Genomic DNA, 14,528 nt, shown 5'->3' with positions numbered 1-14,528 from the left:
GAAATAATAAGAACCTTAATAACCTCAATGGCATAATTCTTACCAAAAAGGTTAGCATGGAGCTTGGCTAGTTCTATGTATGTAAACACTCATGATGGCACACGTGTTAAGTATAAACTGTCTTTAATTTGCCGCAAATGTTCCTTTAACTTATAACGAACCAGGATGCTAAGCTAACCGTTAGCCCGTGTGACGTCACTGTGAGGTCACGGTGTTGCTCCAGGTGCTTCGGCTGGGCCCCGCTGACACGCACCTGTCCCTGAGGGTGAGGAGCCCCGGGGCCGGCTGTGTTAGCCGCTGTCCTCCGCTCACCGTCCCGGCTCAGCGTCCCACCGTCCCGGCTCACCGCTGCTCAGAGGTCAGTCCTTAGTGCTGCTTGTGCTAACTTTATCTTTCTGTGAATATTTTTACTGTGTTCGTCGCTGGACGAGGTCATAACTGCTGCCTGTTAGCTTCTCCAGCTATGTTGTTAGCTTCTCCGGCTATGTTGTTAGCTCCTCCTACTATATTATGCCATGCTGTTAGCGCCTGCTGCTATGCTAAGCTATTAGCTTCTCCTACTATACTATGTCATGCTTTTAGCTTCTGATGCTATGCTAGGCTCCCTGCTGTCGGTAGTCTAATTGTATCCCCTGTGAATGAAGTGTTTAGCTTGTTTTCTCTCTGACAACATCTCGTATGTTTGCTCTTGATATTGGTTGAATACATGTTCTCATGATGATGAGATTCATGGGTAAAACTGGTGTTGGGACTTTGTTCACTAGTGATTGCTGTTGTCTTTAGAGGTACTTGTCGACCCACCGTCTGCTTTGTGGATGCAACATGAGTCAGTGGACTGCACATTAGTAGAACAGGGCTTTTTCACAGCAGATAAAAACCATTGATATTATCAATAACATGTATAACGGCTGCGTCCCATTTATTTGACCAAGCTATTTCCAGGTCTGCAGTATTGTGTATGTGTGGCTGGTCCTGTCCCCCCCGGGGCCCTAAGCAAAATTCTGCGAAGGGGCCCTGCTACCTGACCTCTGAGCTTTGTAATCAATTTATATATGACATTCACTGTGGCTTTGCCCAGCTAATCAACATTGTAAATCCAACATTCAATCAATAGTGCCTTTCAATCAATTCTTTTCTATCTTACATTTGTCCAGAGTTGTAACTGAACCTTGAGTGTGGGACTTGATATCATGGTCTTGTTTTGAGATGATGTGACTGAGGAGTGTCATTGTGTCCATATGATATCTGGACTGGCCCCCCCTTCACTGGAGACTTAATGAGTTTAATTTTGTGCATGCACACTTGAACGCATGCAGTTGTGCATTGGGGTTTATCATTTCTGTGCTGCTTAAGCATAATACATAGTTGTATTTCACTTTCTCACTTGTCAGGGCAGCAATCAAAAGACAAATACGGACCAAGAGACGCACTGTCCAGCTCAGTTAGTGAGACAAACGGACTGGAGAGTGTAATGGAAATGTACTCAATAACCACTCTGTTTATGCCGACAGCATACATTTCTATCTAGGGTACAGCTCGATACAATCTTTATGCATATGGCATGTGTACCTACTGTCTAAACATGTTTTACAGAAGTCGCACCTTAAACCTTCCTTGACTTGAACCCAGTTTTGACTTAGCTGCACTCTGTTTTAGGAACCCAGCTTGTATCTTTCTAGTTTCTGTTCGACACATAGGTTTGACACCTGTCAGACACCACAGGGGCATAGGCTGTCTGTTTTACATTATAAAACCCAGTTTCTACCATTGTGTCTTCATCACATGCCTCTCAAGCCTCTGATGGTTGGTTGTGCCATGATCCTTTCTCGAGAAAGTTTTGCAATAAAGCCCCCGAAGACAACTCGTCTCAGAACCTCGTTTATTTCCAGATTTCCACAAGTGAGATGAACATCAGTCAAACATGACTGGTATTTGCTGACATCAAACTTGGAGAATAAGTTTACTTGATAGTTGTTCACACAATTAACTCATAAGGTGTTTCTTTTCTAACAAGAATGATTGTTCTGCTTCATCAATTCATTGAAATTTGTAAACATATGACACCTGATTTGATGTCAGGGGAGGAGTGGCCCTTGTGTTATATGCAGGGGCCTTATCCAACATGATAAGGGTGCATATAGGGCCACCCGACTCTGATTCAGGTTCCCCTTTTGGCCTCTGGTGAACCCTGATCAAGTGCGTAGTTTGCTGTTGAACGGGCTGTTACCCCTAATAGAGTGCTTCTCTGCCTCAGTCAGAGAGAGTAGTAATTGAGTCCATCCACGCAACATGATGCAGTTAATGTAAGCTGAAGCTCTGAGGTTGTGTTACCATGGTCACAGCTTACCTGACCCCCACATACCAATCCACGCTAATAAAATAAACATGACATTATTTCTCAATCTCGTTTGAGATTATTTGCATTATTGTAAAATTGTATTGATGATTTGTAAAAGTTGTAAAATATTTTCATATATCTTATACATGTGAACACTGTATGCACCTTTAGCTAACATGTTAGCCATTGTAGCTAGTCTGACTAATCAATAATAGAAATATTGAGCCATCCAGTACATTTTCTTTATTTTCATACGTTGACTTTACTTCAACATTATCATACAGTTGATAGTATAGTTGAGGGAGCGTGAGCAATGAATACATCTGCATGTTATTTATTACTTACCATACATGATGTGATGATTTAACAGTCTAGCTTGTTTCTGTAGCCATACCACAGGTGATCTCTGGGCAGGTCACAATTCAAATTTCAGATAGATGGCAGGGTTACAAAGCACTGGCTACTTGTTGGACTATTTCAATGGCCTACACATCATAGATTCCACACAATGGACGGTGTTTTGTCCTGAATTCAGTGTGTTTTTTGTGGGAAAATCTCTGCTCTGTTTGACTTAGTGGTGTGTGCTTCCAAGGACTGAGATACACACCTTACCTCTAGTGTTTGTGTTTTCTCTCCTGTATTTGTTTTGATCTTGGCAGATCCAGTACACCTCTAATGTCCAATCAATTGAGTTCACCACATGTGAAACTTAATGCAGTTAAAGGGACATCTTAAAGAAAATGAAGAGAAATTAACATGAGCTATATTTCATGTCATAGCAATTTGTCTGAATACTTTTTCACTTTTAATAATAGTTTTTAATAAATTCAGTTTTTGCTCTCATTAGGGGGCGTTGAGTGTAGACGGACAAAGTATTTTTAAGTGTTGGCACAAGGCTGCATGATAACACAATTAGGGAAAATGGAAGGGGTCAGAATACTTCCTTGAATGAACTGTACTACACATTCGCATAATATTGCGTTCCATGTGAGCTGGCAGACTGAAATGTTCGGGTGCAGGAAAAGCAGCTCCTGGAATAATTAAAGTTCATCCGTCTGCACTGCTGGAGCTAAATCTCACAGCTAATGAGGCCCTGCTGCATCAGGTGTATAAAGGTCGTCTGGAGGCACTCTGGTGGAAATTAATGAAAAGACTTTTAGGATTAAGGTGCATTGTTTTCATGGTCTATTAATATTTGGGTCATCCTGATGAACCTTCAGTATCTTATTTGAGAAGAAAGAATGCATAACAAGTAGCAGCAACTAATGCAACATGTCTGAAGGACAAAGAGATGTAGGAGGAATATTGGTTTTATTGTGATTAAGAGCAGTTGTTCTTTTGCTTTGTTAAATTGCCCTGTAGGGTTGAATGGTTTGCAAAAGATAACTGCTGTAATTTTGATATATATTGTCATTGTGGGAAGAGGAGTCGTGATTTTAGTTACTGAAATCACAGAAAGACAGAAGATATATTTTTGTGACAGGACAAACATACAAAGTCAAGCAAAGGCGTTATATCTGCATCAAACTACCAACAAAGTAGTGCTAGTAGTTTTTTGCATTTACTTGACCATGCACTGGGTTAGGATTGCGATTCAACTTTGACTATATAGCCACTGATAATAACCACTGATAATACTTTGCTTTAAAACACAAAATATGAGAACTATTTGTCTGTGAACTATATGAAAGGAGGAAAGACCAGTATGTCACAAAGTCTTCCCGAACAGTTTAATCTTCATTAGTCCATATCTCACTAAATTAGGATCTGAGACACATGACATGTCCGTTTCATAGGTTTCTCATGTGACCAGATCTGTGACAGTGCTAAACAAAACTGTGATATGACATGGAATTACACTTTGTACCTTTACGGAAAAAGTTACAGCTTCTCAGATTTGGTTATTGTACTTGGCCTTATTGTGATTTTGATAATATTTTGATTCAATGTTCAGCTCTTCGCTCTTTGTGTTTATCTTTGAAGGTCATTGCTGTGTGAGAACATTCCTGTTATCACTCCTGCCTACTGAAAGGCAGTGCTCGTGTTTTTCTCCCAGCGGCTGACAGCATGTTGACGCACAGCTTCTTTAACGTATTCTCAGCTGGTTACTATAGCAAGTGTCATGCTACAGGTACCTCAGTTTGCTATCGTTGACTGGGCCCAAGGCTTCAGCCATCCTCTCAATTAGCTCAAACAATACACCTAAAGTATGAACAGTGGTGTGGGAGGATCAAAAGAATCTATTAAAGTCATGAAAACAATTTTCTGTTTTTCTGAGGGCGTACAGAACCTGGTGTGTCAGAATGTTTACGTTGAGTTCAAATCAATAGGAAAGCTAAAGCCTCAGCCACACCAGCTCGTCTTATTCTGACCACTCTGAGCAGACGGTGTGAAATTATATATGATACTTACGTCTTATGCTAATGTCCTTAGGTTCACTGGAGGGCTGGATCCACGGTGCACTAATACACCATTTCATATTTGAGGCTGACTTTTGATCTCTTTGCAGAAATGTAACATAAGCCTCCATCCGCCTCTTGGATGTGTTACCCTCTTTTAAACGATTTAGTTATGATGAGTGAATGAACTCTGTTTGGCCTGAGCATCTAATTGAAACAGTACCAACAACAGTACTGTTAGACCTGTGTTTGTTGGCTTTTACGCAGGAGAATGGAAACGCCAGGGGAATGTTACCTCTGAGAATGGGATGCCTTCCCATTTATAAACAGGAAAGTATTTTTAGTAACGCCCAACCACATTTGTTAGGTTGTGATTAGAACTGTTGTCAGCAGGGAGAAAAGAATATAAGCATTCCTGTCTAATAGCTGTATTTTTCGTGTGAAAAAGGGTGACGCATTAGCCAGAGCCATGCACTGCTACATGAGATTAAGCTGATGGAAGAATTGTACAGAACATACGATTAGGAGGGGATATTGAATATCTGCAGGTTTCACCCAGATAGTTTGATTCCTCTAACAGGATATGATCCTGTCTTCTGCCTAACCCAGAGACGAGTTGTATCCAACAGACAGGGTTTGTTTACAATAGCACTGCGGTGTCAGATGTTCTTGTTTGTCGACATCATGTGAGCTCAGAGGCAGAGAGAGGTGTGCCACCAGTTATGAGACAGATGACTTTCAGTATTGGGATAAATTCCAGGCTTCATGTTTCAGACCTGTGACAGGTGAACACCGTGGCTTTATTTGCTTTTAGACTGAGCTCAAACACAACAAGACAAACAAGGAGCGTCTTAGCGTGCCATGCCGCTCGTCCAGTTTGACAGCATGTGTGAGGATGCTGTTCATTTCATTACAGGCAAATACCAAGCACATGCTGCTGCGCAGAGGTCAACCTGCCAAACAGGTTGTTCTCTCTCAGGTTGATGAGATGACTGTATGTTGCCACTGTGTGTCTATACAGGCTCAGCATCCTCCTCTGGAACTCTTTGTTACTTCTTTTCCCTCACCTTCCACTGTTGGAGTGTGCACTGATGCCACCTTGTGTACAAAAAGCTAAACTACATGACTTGAGAGAAGCGTTACAGGGATTAGTCATGTTTACAAAGATCCAAACAAGTAAGTCTTGTTGATTTAAGGATCACCCTCAAGCTATTTAGGAAGTGTGTACATTCAAAATGACAGGCCTTATTTAACACAACACAATTAAACCTGCATCAAATGTAAAAATCACAGTGCTGAAATGTTTTAATCTGAAACAGTTTTAATAAGAATAATCAAAGTTAGATGGTTAAATCTTTCAATTCAGTTCAGTTGTGAATATTTCTATAATTGTAAATACGTTTTGGGTTGTGGACTGTTTGGACAAAATATTATTACTGTATGGGCTCTTGCAGTTTTTACTATTTTCTGACATTTTAAGGACCACACGATTTGAATTCATTTTTTTTTGCATTTCTTTAAGCCTGCAAAACCTCCATGAGATTAAAATCACAAAACAGGTCAAGGCTACAGTGTTGTACTTTTGTATCTTCACTGAATGAACTGTTGTATTTATCTTAAACATCATGTCATGCTGAGCCAGGAAAATGAATATAAATGTCTGATGTCTCACTTCAGTTCCAAATTTTGTGAACATTACATGAGCGGAGCATAACCTTTGTACTGCTAACATACTAATCACTGTATCTAGTTAAACTGTGAGCAATAGGAACTCAGTTAGTGTCCACCTGTCCTCGTGTTGAAGAGCTAAAAAGGGAAAGTTTTACTAGTAAATCTTTTCTTATGTATTATAATTACAGTTTCTATTTAAACAATATTAGGCTACCTGTTCAGTTGATACTATCAGTCAGTTTAAAAAGTTGGTTCACTCAAAAGACTTGACAGATTAGTGTAGGTTAGTGTCAGTGACTGTGATTAGTTTTTCCACCCAATGCCCCTGGATACACCACAAGTCAGCACTATGTTCAGTATGAATCCTGAATGAATCTGTGATACAAGAGACTTCACCCAAAAACAACCTACAGTCTCAAATCATAGAAATAGAAGCAATCCGAAAAATGACTTCAGCTGTCAGAAGAGAGAGCACACACCTCTCTGCAGCTGTGACCTGAATTCAGCGAGCTCCATTATTGTAATCTCTATCTTTATATAACTGCATTAGGTTCCAGGAAGAGGGTGGTTGATTTATTGAAGAAGTTACTGGCAGGTTAATCAATAATAATAATGATTAAGTTTAACACGTTAACAGTATAATGGTATCAGTAGGATATCACAATGTAAAGCAGAGAGGGAAGAGTCCATCACTCAGTGATCTGTTGAACTCCAGAGCTGCTGACAGGTGTAGTCCTGTTTTTGTCTCATCATTCCTCTCTGTTGTTGTCGTCACTTGTTTCTGTGTTGTTTGATTAAGAAGATGCATTCACAGGATCCCATTTTCACTGAAGAGCCATTAGACACCACACTGTCAGACCTCATTCATTTAAATCCTCTGTCCATCACCACTGTGGATTGTGTCCCTCTTTACAGACTAATAGTTTCTCTGTTCCTTTTCAGGCAGTAGTACCTTCCTGTGATTATTGATAGGTATTTAGGTTAAGGTAATCAGAATATACTGTTGACATGGCAGTGTCTCATTCAGGTGTTAAACGGGTTAATATCTGAATATTGGTGTCCATGTAAACGTAGTCAGTGTCTCTGGCAGGATGTGGCACATGTGAGGCAAATTGAGGGAAGAAGCTTAGATACATAAAACCTGCAGTGGAAGCTGAATGCCAGGTTCTGTCCAGCTGAGGAAGGATTTGTCCCAACATCTTAAAGCAGTTTACTCTGGGAGTTTAGGATTTTGTAGGGTCAGTGCTTTGAATGGGCTGTTTCAGAAATAGCTGATAGAGGCAGTCAGCAGCTCTGGATGAAGAGAGGACACCAGTCAGTGGGAGTAGATCTCATGACTCAGTGAGATGACATGCATCCTTATGTTTTGATCTCAACTGCTGACCGGGCTGGAGTTTTAACCTGGTCAGAGATTAGAACTAAAAACACAAGTTGTTAGTTAGACAAACATTTACACTATTTTGAGATTTTATTTACTAATTCAGAACATTATCAACAGTTAAATGAATTTAAAAATGATTAAATGTACTGAATCATTTGTCAATTGATAGACTAGATTAGTTTTCTGGTTTTGTCTAATCAACAGTCCAAAATCCAAAGATTAAATTCAGTGATATTAGAGATGAAATGAAGTAGTTGTTTATTATCACAGAAGACTAGAAATACCGGAAACTATTCATGTTTGAGACGCTGGCGTAAATAATCCCTCTGCAAATTGTATCTTTTTTTTGCAGCTGTATTGAAAGTCAGTATTTGCAGGGTTGATTGGATTGAGCTCTTCAATTTAAGATATGAGTTTCTGTCATGTTTTTCAATTAGTTTGGCGCCCTCTGTTGTTCTAAAGCCCAAACTACCACATACTATAGTCAAAGCGCTTCATGTGCCCAGGTCTGGGAGAATCAGTGTTTGTGTCAGGAGCACGAGGCAACACGGGCAACCCACATTTCCCACTAGTAACATATTGAGTCAACATCTGATTGATGTGTGACCTGGGTGCTTCAGTGTTAATATCAATCAGAGAGGGGTGTCTGAATGCTGTGGCTATTCAGTTTAATGGAAATGTCAATACTCTTGCATCCTCTGATGAATACACAAGTACCGTACCTTGATTTAGCAGCGTGTTGTGTGAAGCACTGTTACTAAATCAAGAAGCAGCTCTCATGTGTGTCAGTATCCAGCTGATATGATGTTTCTACGGCTTTTACTGTTACAAAGCAATCTGGTTATAAGTCAGCACCTGCTGTTACAGCAGAGATTTTTCATCTTCTGGCTCTTCGGGGATTGATGACCTGCTCAGACTGTATCAAGTGGCAAAATCTTTAAAGCTACTTTATAACTACACAATCGATAGCACTTAAAATATTTATGAGGCTGGTGTGAGTTGTACTCGAGGTAGTTTATCCTCCATTGGAGTGTAATGCTGAAAGTCATTAAGTGTGTAATTGTGTAGAGTCAGAAAGAAATATAGCCTGTTTACTCAGTTCAGTGCATGAAGGTGGAGGAATAAAAGCCCACAGACAGGATAAGTACACATTTTTTAATAACATGGCACAATTTACATAACACAAGTTTAAATGAGGAGCATGCTGAAGATTCAGTCGCTTCATTTTTTCTCATTTTTGTACATGATCTAGAAAGACTTAATTTTTTCCCCCTGTACATGGTAAACAGCAAAAAAAATCTCATTTAACAATCTTTTTGAAATACGCATCAACTAACCACTATGGCTCCGGTGGACATTTTTATGTTGGATTAAAAAACACTGCACAACATGATATCACAGAGTTTGAAGCGCACAACTAAACCTTCAGTGGACTACTAAAATAGATCTCTGCTCATTAGAAACAAACTGTCCTTTGTCAGACTTGCTTTTTTGTCTTTTGATTTTGTAGGTACAACAACTTAGGAAAGCACTTTAATACACTGTTTGACCAACAGAACCTATTTCCAAAACATGTACTTTACACTCCGTCAATAGGGCTCCTGTGCTGTCATGGTGTTTAATGCGCTGCATTCTCCCCAGAACAAGACTGGTGGTAACTGACGAAGAGAAGAGTAGGATAAAAAAGTATCTTAACATTTGTGCTGCTGGCTTTTTACATTAGAAATCATTCGAAATGCAATTCTTCCCTCAGCTGTTTCTAGGATTGTCAACACAATTGTCACAATAGTCGAGACTGTAGTTTTTCATAAACGTAACCTTTTCCAAATTGTGTGGATCAGTTAAAGCTCATCTCTGGCTGCAGGGACCCAGTGTTTGAGTCTGAGTTGTGGAGAGAATACAGCTCTTGGTCAGTCATTGGTGCACAGTCTGTAGTGGTGAGAAGGCCGGCTTTCAGGAAGGGAGCCTGGACATTTGTTGCATAGTTGAATATGGGGTCTCTGGTACAATGCTAATCAGCTACGTCAACCAAAAAAAACAAATGAAATAGCAAAAAGCACATTCTGAATCACTGCCTTAATACTTCTTTGTGTACATTTGTTCAAAGTAAAGCTTTCAAAACACCCTTTTGCATATTTGTACCATGATTTTTAATCCAAACAGAGTGAGCACAGCAACTGTACACATTATCTACACACTTTGCTGTCAGTGCTTAAGTACCTGTACATTCCAAATTTGTTCATTAGTACTCCGCAGCACTTTCCTGTACAAGAAGTAACACAAAAAGCTGGAGCAAACTGAGAAAAAAATCTTAATGTATTTTTTTGTTCCATGAATATTGTCTCTTTGTAGTTTTATACAAAAACAATTCATTGTGTGGGCGTGTCTCAACCCACATAAGTTATTCACAGCTATATTACAGTCTTGCTTTGCCCAAAGCTAAGTGCTTGGTGTGAGTTCAGTGTTAATGAGGCACAGGGCTGAATGGGTCTGAGTCTGCTGAAGCTCAGCTCACCGTGCCTCAATGTCTTTGTGAGGCGGCCTGTCTCTGATATCTGTGGCCATGGGAGTAGTCCGTCTGGGTGAGCCAGGCCGGGCACCCAATGTGGGGATGAGTGGGGGCGGGGCACTCAGCGAGGCCGTGGGTGGTGTTTTGTTAAGGATACCATTCTGATGGGCGGTCGCCGCTGCTGCTGCTGCTGCAGCCGAGGGACTGACTCTAGAGAAGTGCATGCCTGGGAGTCCAGGGGCCATGAGGCCTGGGGCTTGGTGGGGGAGGTGTCCCTCAAGGGCAGGATGGTGCATTGCATGGTGTAGGCGACCATGCTCATAGTCCTCTCTGAGCATGTTGAGGCGTTCACGCTCCTCCAGCTGTGCACGCTCATGCTCCCTCCTCTGCTCCAGGGCCAGAGGGTGGATGTGGTCACGATTAAAGTCATGGGGCTCACGGTCCCTGTAGGAGCGCTCAGCCTCGTAGAGGCGTGGCGCTGCTAGGCGGTGCAGAGGGTCATTTCTTAGCAGCAGTTCTCTGGCCAAAGGGTCCCGTCTGTGAATGTCCAGGCCCCTGTATGGGTCCCGCATTGGGTCCCAGTGGAAAGCAGGGTAGGGGAACCTGTCTGCTCCTGGGATAGGGCTAATGCCCATGAAGGGTGCCACCACTCGAGTTCTGTCCAGACTGCTGATGCTGTTGATGGGATGGACACCAGCCATGCCCATGTGCATAGGCATGGAGGAGGGAGGGTGGAGGTTTGGTGTGGAGGGTGCCTGAACTGGGTGCTCACTTGGCCTCTCTGTCACTCCATCCTGTTCCTCCTTCCTCTCCTCCTTCACCCTCACTTCACTGTTTTTCTTCTGGTGCTCATACGGCAGCTCTACCTTCTTCTCCAGGATCTCTCTGCTCAGGCCGCTGTTGGGACGTTCTAGGCTGGTCTGCCGAATGTAGGGGGACGTTGTCCCCCTGTTGGGCACTTTGTCCTCTGACACTCGGCTGTCTAGAATGACAGGTGTGTCCTTGTCACTGTGCTGGTTGTCTTTGAGCTTGTGGTCATCTGTGCCATTGTCTTTCCAGGACTCTGAGTGGTCCCTCTCCCTGTCTTTTGACTTGTTCTCTTTTTCCCTCTGAGGTTCTCCAGAAGCAGGGGGCAGATGGTTCCTGTGGTGCTCAGGAGGCCGATTGTGGCCAAGGAGGCTGATGGGGTTGACGGGGACTGGAGATGGATGGCTCAGGTGACGCTTCTCTACAGAGTCCCTAGAAATATAAACAAAGTTCCCCTTTTAGTACCGTTCAGTAGCTTTTGTTCAGAAAAAAAAACTCTTTAAATTTTTATTACAATTAAAAATTACAAATCATTACATCAGTGTTTTTGGAGTGACATAAACAGGAGTAATGGTGGTATAATCACTTTTGACAGCTACCCTACTGAATTTAACTCACCTGTCCTTGTCATCCTTACTGACTGAGTCTCTCTTGTCAGAGTCTCTGTCTCTCTCGTGCGAGCTGACTGAGGCGCTCCTCTCAGAGTCTCCTGGTTTCAGCCAGGGTGGTGGTGTTGGGAAGGAGGGTGGTGTACGGTGGAGACGGTTCCACGGCTCCTGGTGGTTACTGTTACTGCTGTTGTTGAAGTGCTGCTGTGCATTTGGGCCATCCTTATGGCCGAACACTGAATTGGCCGCTGTTAGGGATTCAACACGCGGAAAAACAGGACACAAGTTAAATGCGTATCACCACATCTTGTCCTGGTGTTTCTGTATTATATTTCTATTCAGCTGATGTTTTGAATAACATTAACTAAAACTTAAATCACTTTAGAAACAACTGTTACACAAACAGCAAAGCCTTTTTCAGACATGACCTCAGGGTTAAATCCAGAGAATTGGATGCAGAGTTTAACCGTAGTTTGCCTTTCACGAGTCAAGTTCATGTCTTAGCACAGCTTAAGTAAAAAGTATATAACCAACAATAATTCATGAGGCTGAAACTCACTTAGTGCTGGATTTCCCAGTCCTCCAAAGGCAGATGAACTGAGAGATCCCAGTCCTCCAAATGATGGTGGTCTGGGGAAAGGTTCTAGTGGGAGACACAACATGTTATTTCATACAATCAGCATTTTCCTCTTTCAGAATGAGACAGTAGAACTGAACTGAAGAGTTGTCTTACCTAAGTGAGATGCTGGGGCGAGGAAGTTTCCTGGGTGGTGGGGTGGATGGCCGAAGGGACCTGCAGATGGGTGTGTGGGACCTGAGGAGGCAGAGAGAGGGTATCATGAGAACATCCAGAACCTACTGACTGTGATATTAACAAAGGTATTTGCAGATTTCTCATGAAAGTCTGTTCTTGAGGCTTTTCTGGAGTTTTCCACTAGCTCCTACTATACAAATCAATGAGGCCAACATGAAAGATATGTTTGAGGAAGCAAGAGTTGCCATAGCACAGTTTGTCCTCTAGAGGGCAGTGACATATTTGATTTTCATCTGTAAAATGTCCTCACCAATGACTTTATAAAGTTGGAGGACATGACAGCTCCCCAACACTGAAGCCAAAACATCTTGAGTGGCTGACTGCAGTAAATGTCATAAGTCCCACTCTCTCCATGTTAGCAGATGGGATGAAAGACTCCCAAGTACTCTGTCATTTCAGGTTATTCTTATTAGGGATGCATAAAATTAACTGTTTAACCGTTAACCGACAGTATTTATTTTGACCAATTAATACTGTTTAACCAGTCTCACATCCCTGGCAAACTGAGAGGATATTCTATGCTGCAGGTCTGTCAACGGACTAACCTCAGAGCTTGTCCAATGTGTTGTTATTTCTCCTGTCCACTATGCTGAGGACTGATATAGACCTGATTACTGTGATTGCCCATGAAACATTCACATAGTGAACTCTAATGTGCACTGGAGGGACCTTACCCATCATGGGAAAGTCCACAACTAAAACTGATGCTGAGTTCTGTAGAGGAGGTAAAGAACTTGGGACTGATCCTAGTGCAGCTGATGACGTGTCTGACTGTGACAGTACATGTCTACTGAAGTGCATTCAAGGTCCCCAGGGGTTGCAGTCCACTGATTTATGTGATCTCCTGACTTTTAATCTAGCGCCACCAGGTGGTCAAATCTTTCATTTGGTGTTGACTTTGGTTTATGACCACAGATTTAAAAAAACGAATTACATTTCCTTCAGCCTCAGCTGTGACTTAATTGCAAAGCAACTGTTAGTATTCTAAATTGACAGTATTGGCTATTCTAATACACCCAAGAGGAATACCACAAGATGCTGTTGAAAGCTCCAGAAAAACCTGCAAGCTACTACTTGAGTAAAAAGTTAAAATTGTGTTGTCTAAAACATCTGAAGGGAGATGCATTAAACAGTCATTATTGTTTTGATGTTGTGGATAAATTCTGTTGGATTGTTGACAGACAATAATGTGAACAGACAACCTCTCAGTTTGAACAGCATGAAATGATCGACGGCCATTGTTGTAAAACATCAATCTTTCTTTCAGAGATCACACACACTCACCCGCAGCGGAGAACAGCGTAGCTGGGCGGGCCAAGTCGTGGGGGTGATGGATGCCGCTAAACAGGCCAGGGCCCGGAGGTCGACTCAGGAACTCTGGTTTGAGGCCAAAGTCAAGCTTGTGAGGGTCGACCTGCATCTGCTGCTGAAAGACGCCAAAGCAATATAGAGAAACACATGTAAAACCCTTTTACACACTGCTGGAGACGTATCCCTGTGTATAATACGTTATTAACAGTGCAAAGAAATGTTCATTTTATGTGAAGCACATTACAGTAAGTGACTACTGAAGAAGCTGTGCTCAAGGACACAATGTGAGACGATACAGGAGTCATCTGGCTGCCAGGTTTCTTAATGGACCCATCGTTATAACCTCATGATGATTATGGTTACGACTCCAGAAACCAGACTTTAAATTAGTTATTTTAATTATTCAAAGAGTGTGAAACAGTAGAATTACTTTCACAAATCGTTGTTAGAGGTCAGCTTCTGTCTTAACAATATGAAGCAATTATTTAGAACTATACTTTATGTACTGATGCAGCCAGATTCACCTCAAGATTGATCCAGTGTTTAAAATCCAAACTTCCCCAATTCTGGGACAGTTTTAATGTGTATTATGTACAAACTGAAAGTGTTTACTCAAAACAGTCAGTGGCACAATAAGAACATGTGCAGTGTGAGTGAGTCAGTTAGTGTGTAGAATATATTAAGTAGAAT

At 41.8% G+C, this 14,528-nt stretch overlaps 1 protein-coding gene and 1 long non-coding RNA gene across 17 annotated transcripts in view; one reads left to right on the top strand and one right to left on the bottom strand.

Moving 5' to 3' along the window:
• Window positions 1–91: 91 nt before the first annotated feature.
• On the top strand, window positions 92–13,932 carry LOC109628685 (uncharacterized). The gene is made up of 3 exons (XR_002202669.2): window positions 92–358; window positions 11,413–11,515; window positions 13,795–13,932. It is a non-coding gene; the product is annotated as an uncharacterized lncRNA (long non-coding RNA).
• The window catches only part of auts2a (activator of transcription and developmental regulator AUTS2 a), a 285,358-nt gene continuing 279,760 nt past the window's right edge, over window positions 8,931–14,528 (bottom strand). For 9 of the 16 annotated variants that reach the window (XM_069539829.1, XM_069539828.1, XM_069539827.1 and 6 more), the window contains 5 exons: window positions 13,812–13,953; window positions 12,447–12,527; window positions 12,273–12,356; window positions 11,724–11,973; window positions 8,931–11,537 (listed from right to left, as the gene is read on the bottom strand). In XM_069539829.1, coding sequence (XP_069395930.1) covers window positions 10,301–11,537; window positions 11,724–11,973; window positions 12,273–12,356; window positions 12,447–12,527; window positions 13,812–13,953 — 1,794 coding nt within the window. In that variant the 3' untranslated portion in view covers window positions 8,931–10,300. The remainder of the gene's footprint in view (window positions 11,538–11,723; window positions 11,974–12,272; window positions 12,357–12,446; window positions 12,528–13,811; window positions 13,954–14,528) is intronic. The other 7 variants (XM_069539833.1, XM_069539832.1, XM_069539838.1 and 4 more) reach the window with 3 other exon arrangements.

Source organism: Paralichthys olivaceus, chromosome 15 (genome assembly GCF_024713975.1).
Source record: "Paralichthys olivaceus isolate ysfri-2021 chromosome 15, ASM2471397v2, whole genome shotgun sequence".
Taxonomy (NCBI): Eukaryota; Metazoa; Chordata; class Actinopteri; order Pleuronectiformes; family Paralichthyidae; genus Paralichthys; species Paralichthys olivaceus.
The sequence above is the reverse complement of the archived record's forward strand: the minus strand, read 5'-3'. Positions and strand labels throughout refer to the sequence as shown.